This window comes from Myotis myotis, unplaced genomic scaffold, assembly GCF_014108235.1.
Source record: "Myotis myotis isolate mMyoMyo1 unplaced genomic scaffold, mMyoMyo1.p scaffold_m19_p_56, whole genome shotgun sequence".
NCBI classification, from domain to species: Eukaryota; Metazoa; Chordata; class Mammalia; order Chiroptera; family Vespertilionidae; genus Myotis; species Myotis myotis.
Window position 1 is genome coordinate 323,887 of NW_023416364.1, and position 14,653 is coordinate 338,539.

At 46.8% G+C, this 14,653-nt stretch overlaps 1 protein-coding gene across 1 annotated transcript; it reads left to right on the plus strand.

The window, feature by feature from the left end:
* Window positions 1-528: 528 nt before the first annotated feature.
* On the plus strand, window positions 529-13,308 carry SULT2A1 (sulfotransferase family 2A member 1). Its single transcript, XM_036311570.1, has 6 exons — window positions 529-707; window positions 1,592-1,800; window positions 4,426-4,552; window positions 9,064-9,158; window positions 9,702-9,882; window positions 12,928-13,308. The coding sequence occupies exons 1-6, from the start codon at window positions 575-577 to the stop codon at window positions 13,038-13,040; spliced, it is 858 nt and encodes a 285-aa protein (XP_036167463.1). The 5' UTR covers window positions 529-574; the 3' UTR covers window positions 13,041-13,308.
* Window positions 13,309-14,653: the final 1,345 nt, after the last annotated feature.

Consider the following 14,653-nt stretch of genomic DNA (forward strand, 5'->3'; position numbering starts at 1 on the left):
CAAAGCTCCCTTTTCTCTGACTCTCCGAGCTGACAGCCGCCCCACCGTGGCTCACTTCTTTCCCGTGAAGTTTCTAGAGCCAAAGCAGTCCCCTCTAGTCTCTCCTGTTGCTCCCACCCTTGGCCCTTCCTTGTGTCACAGTCCCGGATTTATTTAGGAAACGTACCCTCACAACCACCTGGACTCCTGTCGTGAAATCTTTCCCGCACGAAGTCAGGAGCCCACACACTACAGCTCCAACCAATTGAGCTCAACACATTTGTAATTCACCCGCGTTTCTACATCCCCTGAGCTCATTGTTGAATTCCTGGTTCTCTCCCAAGAATTCAAACTCGGATTACCCAATAGTGTGCTCCGAATGACTTCACGGTTGCTCAATATCCTCAACCGTGTGGTCATCTATTTGTTACGATATTTACTTCTCTCTGGCAGCAGGCAGCTCCTCCACACACGGGAGCGGTTAATGATTGCCCTGTCTTTACTATAAAAGGCGATCTGGCCACAGCTGCCACCGCCTCTCCCCGCGGGTGGCTACGGCTGGAGCTCTCACAGCAGGTACAGAGAGCTCGCGGTGATGTCAGACGGGTATGTGTGGTTTGAAGGGATCCCTTTCCCTGTGGTGGACTGCACCCCTGAACACCTGAGAGCAATGCAGGATTTCGTGTTTAAGGATGAAGATGTCTTAACAGTGTCTTTCCCCAAATCAGGTAAGGAAGCCGGACCAGACACCGAGGCTGGCTGGGCCTATGTCCCTCCGCCGTTCACTAAGGGCATGGAGAGCTTCTCTTTGCCAGACAATGACAAGGCTGTGGGGGCATAGGGCTGTGCCCGGATGCCAGCGATATCCAGAGACGAGGAGGTGGCCAGGCTGTTACACAGGAAGATGAGTGTTTGGAGGGGGTCATGGAAGGCCTTAGGGGAACCCATAGGAACACATCCTAGAGCAGATTTGGGTGCTTGTATGGAGAAGTGGAGGCGATGAACAGTGACGTCCTTACAGGAAAAAATAGAAGGAAAGGGGCCCTGGCTGGTGTTGCTCAGTGGTGAGAGCATCAGCTCCAGCACCGAAGGGTCTCAGGTTTGATTCCTGGTCAAGGGCACATATCTTGGTTGCAGGTTTGATCCTGGCCCCAGTTGGAGCAAGTGCCAGAGGCAACTCTCTCACATCAATGTTTCTCTCTGTCTCTCTCTCTCTCTCTCTCTCTCTCTCTCTCTCTCTCTCTCTCTTCTCCTTCTCCTCCTCTTTCTTCCTCCTCTTCTTCTTCTTCCCTTCTTCTTCTTCTTCTTCTTCCTCTTCTTCTTCTTCTTCTTCTTCTTCTTCTTCTTCTTCTTCTTCTTCTTCTTCTTCTTCTTCTTCTTCTCCTCGTCCCCCCCCTCCTCCTCCTCCTCCTCCTCCTCCTCCTCCTCGTCCCCCTCCTCCTCCTCCTCCTCCTCCTTCTCCTTCTCCTTCTCCTTTTTCTTCTTCTCTCTAAATTCAATCAATAAATAAAATTTTAAAACAGAAAGTGGTTAAGAGGGTGCAGTTTATCACACTGTTTTTAAAAGTCAGATTGTAAGAATGGGTAACCATCCTTTTTCCTTCTTTATCCAGGAACGAACTGGTTGGTTGAAATCCTCTGCCTGATATACTCCAAGGGAGACCCCACGTGGGTCCAATCTGTGCCTATCTGGGAACGCTCTCCCTGGGTAGAGAACACGCATGGGTATCAAATCCTAAAGGATAAGGAAGGCCCACGCCTCATCACCTCCCATGTCCCCATCCACCTCTTCCCCAAGTCTATCTTCCAGTCCAAGACCAAGGTCAGTGCACAATGGTCCAGCTATGTTTGATTCCTGCTTTTCCACCTCCCACGTGCCTGGGAACCACCTGGAGACCTGGCGGAGTGGCCATGCCACCCAGTAGGTCTGGGGTGGGGCCGAGAGTGCACATTTGGCGAGGCCACGGTCCGTACTTGCGCCAGAGGTAAACCAGAGGCAAAGCGAAATGGTGATGCCAGGATCTCAGAGAACCACGTTTTAAACCCAAGCGGAATTTATAACTGCGTTCCATACTAGACGACTCCCCCTTTTGTTGCTCTAAAAAGTAATTAGCTGATCTTAATTAAATAACTGCCTCCTGCCACTCAGGTAGAAGCAGCAGACACTGAGTTCGGCTGCTAGAGAGGCAGGAAATTCATAATTCAAGGCTAAGTCTGGGTTGAATGCTCGGGCATCATGATGGTTTTACTAACCGCTGTGTCTTCCTATGTCTAGCTGTCTATTGGGTGTAGCAGCCACACGACTCTCTCATGGGCTAACCGATGATCCCCAGAAGGGATGTGGAAATCCAGGACCTGGCATAGCTCAGATGACTTTTAGAAACACCCCTTCCTGGAAGGTGCTCATTGGTTTGTGACCTAAAAATATGTTTTATGCTGAAATTCGATGGCGAAGCTTAGCATAATGTTCTCTTCTCTCGGAGAGTTCACAATGTGTGACAGCACCATGAAGCTTTTTAAAAAAAATTTTATTTTTCAATTACAGTTGCTAGTCAATAGTTTCAGGTGCACAGCATAATGGTTAGACATTTGTGTAACTTATGCAGTGGTCCCCACTAAGTCTAGTACCCACCTGGCACCAGACACATTACCACAATATCACTGACAATATTCCCTTTGCTCTACTTTACATGCTCAAAGAAAGCTAAAACACTAATTTGAAAAGGCATATGTATCCCTGTGTTCATTGCAGCATTATTTACAACTAGAGACCCAGTGCATGAAATCGTGCACTCAGGGGCAGGATCCTTCAGCCTGGCCTGCACCCTCTTGCAGTCCGGAAGCCCTCGGGGGATGTCTGACTACCAGCTTAGGACATCCTTAGCACTGCCATGGAGGCAGGAGAGGCTCTTGCCACCGCCGCTGCACTCGCCAGCAGTGAACCTGGCTTCTGGCTGAGAGGCACTCCCCCTGTGGGAGCACACTGATCACCAGGGGGCAGCTCCTGCGTTGAGTGTCTGCCACCTGGTGGTCAGTGCACATCATAGCAACCGGTCGTTCCGCTGTTCGCTTGATTTGCATATTAGCCTTTTATTATATAGGATAGCCAAGACATGGAGCAACCCAAGCGTCCTTCAATAGGCAATTGGAGAAGGAAAATAAAGTGTTTTTTTTCTTTTTAACTTGTCACTTCTCAAGCTTGTTTATGACACACCTATTATTATAAATGGTGTTAAGCATATTCATATTGTGATTTCTCGGTGTTTGTTAAATCCCCGTGTGGGGAAGCTGAGGCCTAGAGAGTGCTGGGGCCTGGAATCACGTCACAAAGAAAGTTGGTGCTGAATCCGGATTCTTGCACCTGTGTGCCTGTCTGTGTGCCAACCTGGAGTATCAGCTTGTTGAATCCTTGCCTATGCACACAGCTGCGTAACTGCCTCTCAGATCCAGATGTGGCATATTTTTACTCCCCCCCCAAATTCCCTCACGCGCTTCCCAGTCAATGCTCACCCACAGCGGCGACCACCTGCTGACTCTAACTCTATAGATTCGTTCGCTCATCCTCCAACGTCACTTACATACACTTAGACCATACAAACATCTGCTGAGTATTGGTGAATGTAGCACGATTTCTTAGTCCTTCCTCCTGTTAGTAATCTTTAAACTATAGAAAGTAAATATAATCCTGCTCACCTTCCAAAGCCACTGGTTGCTTCCCAATGTGCGTAGACATAATGTCCCAGAAGGAAGGGACGATGCTTTCTTTTTCCATTGTTATATTCTTGATATTATCCCGGGAACTTTAAAATATGTATTTGACTAACGAATGCAATAGCTAACTTATTAAAAGAATCCATTGAGCCTTAGCCAGTGTGGCTCAGTGATTGAGCATCAGTCAACCTATGAACCAGGAGGTCACAGTTTGATTCCTGGGCAGGGCACGTGCCCAGGTTGCAGGCTCGATCCCCAGTAGGGGGCGTGCAGGAGGCAGCTGATCAATGATTCTCTCTCATCATTAATGTTTCTATTTCTCCCTCTCCCTTCCTATCTGGAAACAATAAAAATATATTTTTTTAAAAGAACCCATTGAGCCTTAGCTAGTTGCTCAGTGGTTAGAGCCAATCACTGAAGGTGTGCAGATTCAATTCCAGTCAAGGGCATGTACCTCCGTTGCAGGCTTGATCCCTGTCCATGGTCGGGGCATGTGTGGGAGGCAACCAATCGACGTGACTCTCACACATCAACATTTCTCTCTGTCTCTCCCCTTCCCTCCCACTCTCTCTAAAAATCAATGGAAAAACAACCTCAAGTGAGGATTAGCAAAAAAATAAAATAAAGAACCCATTGACATTTAATAGGCATTTCCTAGGAACTGGCTTTTTGTTCTCTGTTTTTGTGAAGATGAGGAAGGATGGGAAACTTCCATCATCCCACCTTTCTCTTCCAGGTGATTTATCTCATCCGAAATCCCAGAGATATTCTCGTGTCTGGTTACTTTTTCTGGATTATTTCCAAGTTCGTGAAGAGACCAGAGTCCCTGGAACAGTATTTCGAGTGGTTCACCCAAGGACACGGTGAGTGAAAATATGTAAAATATGGCAGCTGGGGGTTTGTCAGGATCCTTTGTCAGACCCTATCACATAGCCCACCTGCTGCTCCACATCCCACTCCCCCGGGGGACAGGGCCCATCACCATTGGAACCCAAGGCTTCTAAATCCACGCCTCTCTCCGATCAGAGCCCCAGCCGGCCTTTCAGCTTGCCCCTCACCACACCCCAGCTGCCTGATACTAACACGGAGCACTTAGCTTCTCCTCTCCCTTCCCACGTGTGGCTTTCGAAGAGTCAGCTTTTCATTGGGCTGCTGAACAACACAAGCCTGACTTGCCGCCGTTTTCCCAGATGCATCCTTATCAAGCTCCCTTTATCTTCTTGTCCTTTTGGTCGCAAAGGTGTATGTGTCACCGTCGGATCTCCATCCTTTTCATTTCGCAGAGTCTCTAGACTTTCTCAGATCATTGAAATTTTTCACTTTCCCCCAAAACTGTATGATGAGCCCCATAGTCCAGCAGTGACATGTCTCCCTGGCTTCAGACCTGTTTCTCTAAAGCCTACAGACATCTACCTGGAGAACCACAGGAACCTCGAATTCAATATGCCCAAGATGGAACGCATTGCCCCCAGTGGCTCCTACTGCGTATTTATCTCATTAAATAAACTAGAGGCCCACTGCACGAAATTCGTGCACTTGGGGACAGGTCCCTCAGCCAGGCCTTTGCCCTCTTGCAATCTGGAAGCCCTTGGAGGATGTCCTAAGCCATCAGTTGGACATTGGACATCCTTATTGCTGCAGAGGCAGGAGAGGCTCCCGCCACCACCGCTGCACTCACCAGCCTTGAGCCTGGCTCAGGGCTTCTGGCTGAGCGGCGCTCTCTCTGCGGGAGCACACTGACCACCAGGGGGCAGCTCCTGCTTTGAGTGCCTGCCTCCTGGTGGTCAGTGTGCTTCATAGCGACCGGTTATTCTGCTGTTTGGTCGATTTGCATATTAGCCTTTTATTATATAGGATAGAACCATCCCTCATCCAAGGGCATGAGTCTGAGGTCCCCAAGTCTCATCTTTTTTCCGCTCCACTTCCCCAGGCCCCCCACCTCTTTCCTTTACCCAAATCCCACAACCTTGAGTAATATCTTCATCCTGGTCTCTGCTAAAATGCCTCTGTATTTAGAGAAATCTCCCTTTTCAACAAAATATAAAATAGCCCCCCTCCTCATCTCTATAGTAGTATTCCACCCCACCCCCCCTTAGCACTCATCACTGATGACTAGGTATTCTGACTCTTTGTTTGTTCCGCCTGTCTCCCCGACTGAAATGTGAGCTCTTGGGGTTGTTCGTTCTTGACCCCAGGTCCTCCAGTGGTGCTTGCTACACAGCAAGCAGCTGATACGCCTTCCTAAATAACGAGTATTTATTTGCGATCCCTTTCACTATTACTCCCCACCTAGATTAACGTAACAGACGTGGCGGTGCCCTCGTCTACATGCCCTTTCGTCTTTCTAGGCTATGTTGCAATCACCTGTTACGTGTGGACCAGTACACAGTCCCTGAAGTGTTTGCCCTCAGCATAAAGGTCACTTTTCAAAGCCCACAGTCGTATTTCTTTCTTTGTTTTGTCTAAAGTTTTACATATGTCTCCTTTCCCCCCAATTGACCACCCCCGCCCCCTCCCCCAGCCATTCCCACCCCAGGCAAGCCCCCACCGCCCCAGTGTCTATGCCCATTGGTTATGCCAGTATGCATGCATACAAGTCCTTTGGCTGCTCTCTAACTGCCCCCCCCCCCAACATTTGTCTCTGGATCTATTCTTGTTCATCAAATGATGTTGATCATTATATCCCACATATGAGTGAGATCATGTGCTATTGATCTTTCTCCGACTGGCTTATTTCACTTAGCATCATGCTCTCCAGTTCCCTCCATGCTGTTGCAAATTCACAGTCCTATTTCTTGTTGAGCTGATCCTGGCTGAACTCTTCAGCCCCATCTCCTGCTTTGCTTCAGGCCACTCTTTCAGACAAAAAGGCCAAGTGAAGCCCAATGGGGCAAGCCAGAGAAAACGGGGTCTTGGAGACAGGTTCAGGGGGTTAGCCTGGGAGGAGCCCATTGCTGCCCTGGGTGCAAGTCTCCTGGGGACCCTTAGAACTGATGCAGGCCTGTGGGGGAAGAAGAAGGGGAGAGGGGAAGGGAAAGGCACAGGCATGCTCCTGGGTGGGGGAGAGTGAGCCTCAATTCTTTTTTGGATGCATTTCATTTCTTCTTAGATCATGACATCTTTATATTACACTAGAGGCCTGCTGCACTCAGGTGTGTGTGTGTGTGTATAGGGGGGTCCCTCAGCCCAGCCTGCACCCTCTCGCAGTCTGGGAGCCCACAGGGAGCAGGCCTAAGCCCTCAGTCTAACATCCTTAGCACTGTTGCAGAGGGGGAAGAGGCTCCCACCACTGCCACTGCACTCGCCACCCATGAGCCTGGCTTCTGGCTGAGAGGTGCTTCCCCTGTGGGAGCGCACCGACCACCAGGGGGCAGCTCCTGCACTGAGGGTCTGCCCCCTGGTGGTCAGTGCGCATCATAGCGAGTGGTCGATTTACATTTATTTTTTTCCCTCCAGCTGGGGCCAAGGAAGTGCCCGATTGCGGCCCTCAAGGCTCCGAGGCAGGGCGTCCAGCCTTTTATTATATAGGATTTTCCAGTTGTTTGTACCTGATTTGGGGGGGATGTAACTGATTTTAAATGTTGATTGGGGATTCACCAATCTGAATGAACTCTATTCTTAATTCTAACTTTGGTTCTCTAGGAAGCATAAATGTAACCTTTAAGCAATGACTATTATCTTAATTTCTAATACCTATATATTGTCTTTACTTTTTTTCTTTTACCTCATTGGCCCGGGCTCTGGGACAATATTGAATCGCAGTGCATCCCATAGTGTATAATTCTCTCAATATACTCTTACATGCAGGTTGATAATATTTTGTTGAAGATTTTAAAAAATGTTTTTATTATTGATTTTATAGAGAGGGAGGAAGGGAAAGGGAGAGAGAGGTAGAGAAACATCGATGTGAGAGAGTAACATTGATCAGCTTCCTCTTGCATACCCCCAACCAGTCAGTGATCAAGCCCACAACCTGGGGAACTGAACCGGTGCCCTCTCAGTGCATGGGATGACACTCAACTAACTGAGCCACACCGGCCAGAGCTACACTCATTTTTAAGTGATAGATTAACTGAGTAGAATTCTCAGCTGATAATTCCCCAGTACACTTTGGGGTCAAGAAGGGGTTAGGTATGGTAGGCAGCCATTAAAAAGCATAACATAGTTAAGATATAGAGGGTGGAGTGAGAAGATTTACTTCCTGGGAAGATAATATAAAATACAGGGAAAGGCAGTTTTCAAGGAGATGTGCCTGAGAATTTCCTGCATCGGTGAAGTCTCAGGTTGAAGAACCACACCAAGCCGCACAAAGAATTATGACAAATTATTCTTCACCTGGTCTCTAGGAAAGCTGCAGTGGGAAAAAAAGGAAAGATAATCTTAAACCAGAGAAAAGGCAGATAATTTCCAAAGGAACAGTAATTACAACAGCAACAATGATAGCAAGAAGACAACCCAAAATTCTAAATGGTGAACAGATTTGGGGCAGCAAGAATGCCATTCTTGTTAGGCCACATGGCTCTGACAAGGTCTTCTTAGAGACCCTTGGAAATTGGGTACAGCCTTGGTTGGTAACTCGGTCGGTTGGAGCATCCCCCCGATACACCAAAGTTGTGGCTTCAATCCCCAGACTGGGCGCATACAAAAAGCAATGAATGAAAGCATAAATAAATGGAACAACACCTCTCTCTCCCTCCCAAACCCACTACCACTCTAAAAATCAATTCTCAGGTGATGATTAGTGAAAAAGAAAACTCAGTACAGTCCTGGCCAGGTAGCTCAGTTGGTTGGAGCATTATCCCGATTCACCAAAGTTGTGGGTTCTATCCCTGGTCCAGGCACATACAAGAATCAACCAATGAGTCCTGGCCAGTGTGGCTCAGTTGGCTGAGTGTTGTCTGTGCACCAAGAGGTTGCTGGTTCAATTCCAGGTCAAGGCACATGCCATGGTTGCAGGCCTGATGCCCAGTAGGGGGCGTGCAGGAGGCAGCCAATCAATGTTCTCTCTCCCTCTCTCTCTCAAATCAATAAAAACACACATTATATAAAAAAAGAATCAACCAATGAGTACACGAATAAGTGAAGCGACAGATCTCTCTCTCCCTCCTTTCCTCTCTCTCTCTGTCTAAAATCAATTCCAAAACATTTTTAAAATAGGAAAACTGGGTACAGAGTCTGTTCTCAATGACCCAGGCTCATACAAGGTACATGCCTGAGGTTGGATAATAATTTCCCATCTCTACACTCATTCATTCAGCAAATAGTTATGTGCCGGACATGGTGTGAGCAAGTGTGCCCACAAGACTGAACATGATAGGTGGGTCCCTGCTGTCACAGTCTGTAACCCACAGCTCTCTCTGCCTCCCCCGCACAGTGGCGTTTGGATCGTGGTTCGACCACACCCGTGGCTGGATGTCCTTGAGAGGGCAGGAGAATGTTTTGATAGTGAGTTATGAAGAGCTAAAACAGGTAACTATTGCTCCTGTGGTTAGCACACAGTCTCATCACCATCATCACTCCCTCTAGCTTCCATCGACTCCTCTGTGTCTCCAGTCCACCTTCTCAGTCAAAGTTCAGCCTTGTGAAGGGTCATTAGGAGTGAAAGAAGCTCCCTGGTCTCCATCGCCCCACTTCTGGTTGGCACCCCCAAGCGCCATGCTCTACTTCTTCATGTGTTCTTTGTTCCCTCTGATACCTTTTTATTTAATGTTTGCATTGGTTTTAGAGAAAAAGGAAGGGGGAGAAAGAGAAACATGGATTGGTTGCCTCCCACATGCACCCCAACTGGGGACTGAACCCACAACCTTGACATTTGCTCTTTCTTTTCACCTCCTCCCCTTTCTTCATCCTGGTCACATTCAACTCACCACTTCTCATTTCTGTGCTCCTCCTCACTTCCTCTCCCTCCTCCTTCTCCTTCTGCTCCTCATTATACCATTCATTCCCTCCTTCTCATCTCCTGTCTATGCCCTTTGTTTTTCATACCCTCTCTTTTGCTCTTCCTTCTTCTAGGACACAAGAAGTGTTGTACAGAAGATCTGCCGCTTCCTGGGCAAGAAATTAGAACCAGAAGAACTGAACTCACTCCTCAAGCATAGCTCCTTCCAGGTCATGAAAGAAAACAAGATGTCCAATTACACTCTCCTGCGTGGTTGGCTTATAGAGGATAAGAATGGGTCACTTATGAGAAAAGGTAAAAGCAAATGGTCCGACTTCAGAAGGTATCAGAACATGTAGAGGGCATTCTTGTGCTTCCAGCAGGACACCAGCAGCTGGGACTAAGGGAGTTTTGAACTTATCAACCTTAACTGTTCATCACCCAGAGAACTTCTCACATGCTCTTATCAGGGAGTCTCTTTTCAGAGCACTGATGTGGGCTGCAGACACCTGGAGGAAGTTGGTTAGACCCGGAATGGTCATCTGAGTTAGGCAGGTCACTCAGATTCTCCCTTCTATGAATTTGGTGTGAGGGATATCCACTCTGCTAGTGGTGCCCAGGTGAATTCTCCACACCTGCCAACCTGCCAGCTGTGATGGTCCTGGGAAGTGAGGACAGGAGTGGGGTTGGTCATGGTGCCACCCCATGGCTGAGTTAGCATGGAGAACGATTCTGAACAACGAAATGTATAAACAATGACTCAACTGGAGAGAAGAAAGACAAGTGAGGAGAGGCTTTTCTCTTCGCTGAGAGCCTGTCTTGCGATCAGACCCTGTGGGGAATGATTAATCATGTTCATATCTTTGGGCTAAAGATGAGTGAAGTATTCCACTGCATGGAAGAGGAGGAGCTCATTTCCCCAGAGCCCTATAGTTCAAGTATATCCAGGATGATCCATGGAAGAAAGAAATTAAATGCTTCAAAAGACCTCGAATAGGTGGGGCCACCACCCAGGGCAGAGGGGATGGGGGCCACCACCCCAGTGGGCCAGGAGGTCAGAACATCAAGACAAAGAGGCTGATTCTCCATCCTTACAATGGTTCTCAACCTTCCTAATGCTGTGACCCTTTAATATAGTTCCTCATGTTGTGGTGACCCCCAACCATAAAATTATTTTCATTACTACTTCATAACTGTAATTTTGCTACTGCAGGATGTATTTTCATTGTTACAAATTGAACATAATTAAAGCATAGTGATTAATCACAAAAACAATATATAATTATATATGTGTTTTCCGATGGTCTTAGGCGACCCCTGTGAAAGGGTCGTTCGATCCCCAAAGGGGTCGCGACCCACAGGTTGAGAACCGCTGTTTTAGAGAGAGGAGAAGGGAGAGAGAAACAATGATATGAGAGAGAATACTGATTGGTTGCCTTTGGTGTGTGCCCCAACTGGGGAATTGGACCCAAAACCTACGTATGTGTCTTGACTGGGAATAGAGTCCAAAACCTTTTGGTGTTTGGGTCAACACTCCAACCGACTGAGCCACACCTCTCAGAGCCCATTGTAATTTTTAAAATGTTTATTTATTGCTTTTGGAGAGAGTGGAAGGGAGAGGGAGAAACATTGATTTGTTTTTCCACTTATTTATGCATTCATTGGTTGATGTTTTTAAAAAGATTTTAAAATTGATTTTTAGAGAGAGAGGACAGGTGAGGGGGAGAGAGAGAGAGAGAGACATTGATTGGCTGCCTCCCGCATGTACCCACTGGGGACCACGCCTCCAACCCAGCTTATAAAGGGGACATGTGCCCTGACCAGAAATCAAACTGGCAACCTTTTGGTGCACAGGACGATGCCCAACCAACTGAGACACACCGGCCAGGGCCATTGCTTGATTCTTGTATGTGCCCTGACCAAGGATCCAACCCGTACCTTGGCATATCGGGACAATGCTCTAACCAACTGAGCTACCCGGCCAGGACCATACCATTGTATTTGGGAAGCAGACCACATGTTTGGTTCCGCAGGTTCACCTGCACAGAAACATTCTCTCGATCTGATGCTGCATCCAGGGTAGCCATATTGAATTTACAGAGGTTCTGGTTCCTCAAGCGCTCAATCTGGCTCACTCAAAGTCAGGTGTGATACGGAGGATAAGAATCTAGTATAATAAAAATTGTTCTAGTAATGAAGGTGATGAACGCAAGAGTAACAGCAGATGTTATAGGGTACCAATTATTTGTTAGACATTCTGTTATATGATTTCTATGCATATAAGTATATAATATATATTACTACCTTATATATGATTATATATTATTCTGTTGTATATTAATTTGATCAATTTATTAATTTAGTGAAGATATTAATATAACATCGAAGTATTAATTTATATGATATAAAAATATTATAATAATAAATTAAGAGCATGGCTTCTGATGTCAGAATCTTTTGCTTCAAATAGTCTGAGGAGGGGGGATGCCTAGCATGTTTACGGCAGAATGAGACGACTCAACATGATGGAGCTGAGTAAGCAAGTGGATGGCCATAAGAGGTGGCGTCAGCCCTAGCCAGTTTGGCTCAGTGGATAGAGCCTGGGTCTGTGGACTGAAGGGTCCCGGGTTCAATTCTGGTCAAGGGCACATGCCTGGGTTGTGGGCTCTATCCCCAGTAGGGGGCATGCAGGAGGCAGCCGATCAATGATTCTTTCTCACATTGATGTTTCTATCTCTACCTCTCTGAAATCAATAAAAATATATATTTTTAAAAAAGAGATGGAGTCAGAGAACTGAGAGGGGACCACATCACCAGAAGCCCCGTGGAAGCCATAAGCACGCTCACTGAGTGAAACCTCAAGTCCTTGGAGAAGTGGAGCAGGAAGTGACATGATCTGGAATCAGGTCATCTTGTTTCTCTAGGAATCTAGGTAGCTGATGTGCTGAGGAAAGCTTCTAGAGGAGACAGACTCAAAACAGAGAGACTAATTAGAAGTCTAATACAATAATCCAGGTGAGAAATGAGGTTGGCTGGGGCCAAGGTGGTGGCAAGAGAAGTGGTGAGAAGTGTCGCGCTTCTAGCTGCATCAGAACACAGAGCTGCATGTATCACTGATGAATTGTGTACATGGTAGGTTGGGAGAGAGGAGAAGGTAGGAAATAGTTTCCAGGAGAGGTGACCGTGTAAATGGGTAAGACTGCAGGCAGTCAAAGGCCCACCATGACCCACTGGCCTTTCTGCTATATTAGCTGCAATTTCCATGTCAAGGGGAGAGAGGGATAGGCTGAGAAGGAGATGTCTTGGGGCCTTGGGACCTCCCCCTCCATCTGATATGTGTCTCTATTTTATGTTTGCCAGGCATTTCTGGAGACTGGAAAAATCACTTCACAGTGGCCCAAGCTGAAGTCTTCGACAGGATATTCCGGGAGAAGATGGCGGGCCTCCCTCCAGAGCTGTTCCCATGGGAATAATGCTCAACGATGTCTAGAGCTCACGGAGATAAATATTTGTTCTCCTGCCTGTGTACATGTGAATGACTGCTGGCAATTGCATAAAACCTGTTACTTCATCCTGGAGCTTTGAATCATCAGATTTCTGAACGTTGACGACGTGACTGTTAAAAAATTACTAGGGTAGTCCAGTCAGTGTGGCTCAGTGGTTGAGCGACAACCTATAAACCAGGAGGTCACCGTTGATTCCCGGTCAGGGCACATGCCCAGGTTTTGGGCTCGATTCCCAGTAGCGGGCCGTGCAGGAAGCAGCTGCTCAATGATTCTCATCATTGATGTTTCTCTCGCCCCCTCTCCCTTCTGCTCTGAAATCAATAAAAAATAAAATTAAAAAAATTACCAGGATACCTATAATTCACTGCATGGCATCCCAGCTTTAAAAAAAAATATTTAATACATACAGAATGCAAGTATTACCCAAAGCTATGCCAAATTTTTTTTATAAAAATAAAAAATGAAATGACAGAAGTTAGGTATCTTCCCAATTGGTTATTATTATCATGACCTTGCAGTGTACAATTCCTCACCTCACACTATTCTCTTTACTATGTGGTGTTTGACCATAAACGATATGTAGTATCTATGGAGGCTTTTAGATCTCAGATAAATGGCACGCTGTATAACGCATTCATCAACGAACATTTGAATTCAGTATTTTATATGTGGTTTTCACCCATGTTGCTTATATAACTGGTTTAATATTTAGCCTTGAGACATATTTTCGTGATCCCTTCTCCTGGGGATGAATCTGGGTTCCTTTCCTCCCAAGTTTTCCCCTGTTTAAAACACTGCTTTGGCCGAACATGTGCTCTATCCCGGAACACGTTCGACAATGAATGGGTAAAGGCAATGTGATCTCTGCAGCAATGGAGGATTATCCAGCGTTCGGGAAAGAAATTCTGCTCATTGCGAAAACATGGATGAAGCTGGAGGCCACTGTGCTGAGTGAAATAAGCCAGACAGGAGGACAAATAGCGCATGGTTTCACTTAGGTGAGGAATCTGAAAGCCAAACGCATGGAAAGAGAGTCGAATGGTGGTTGCCAAGGGCTGGGGGAGGGATAATGGGAGTTGCTGTTCAAAAGGTACAAAGTTCCAGTTATACAAGATGAAAACTTCTAGAGACCGCTGCAGAAGTGTACCCACGCTGTACCCTTAGTTAACGATACCGTATTGTGCATTTACAGTTTGTTAAGATGGTACATCTCACCATCTCAAGTGTTTTGTGCTCACATAGGGTATTTTATTGGGTGATTGTACCGAAATTTACTTGGTTCATTACATCGTTCATGGGCACCTGGGAAGTTCCTAGTTTGGGATGATAATCCGTAATGCGCGTTTGAATGTGCCTTCTTGTGTGTCTCTTGGTGAACATTTCTGTTGGGTAGGCGCCCAGGACTGGAACTGGGGGTCCATAAAGCCCTGTGTGCGTCAGGGTTTAGTCAGTGTTCCAAAGGGGCTGTTTCAACTTAAATTCCCACCTGCCGTGGACCCAAATGCTTGCCAAATTAGCATTTCCCAGCTGTTTGGTTTTAGCTGGGAACAAATACTAGGATAATGTCACCCCCGTGCCTT

Excerpts from the sequence above, each read along its gene's own strand:
- SULT2A1 (XM_036311570.1), top strand. The coding sequence starts at position 575 with ATGTCAGACGGGTATGTGTGGTTTGAAGGGATCCCTTTCCCTGTGGTG. Across the intron at positions 1,801-4,425 it reads TCTTCCAGTCCAAGACCAAG|GTGATTTATCTCATCCGAAA; the intron begins GTCAGTGCACAA and ends TTTCTCTTCCAG. Across the intron at positions 4,553-9,063 it reads GTGGTTCACCCAAGGACACG|TGGCGTTTGGATCGTGGTTC; the intron begins GTGAGTGAAAAT and ends TCCCCCGCACAG.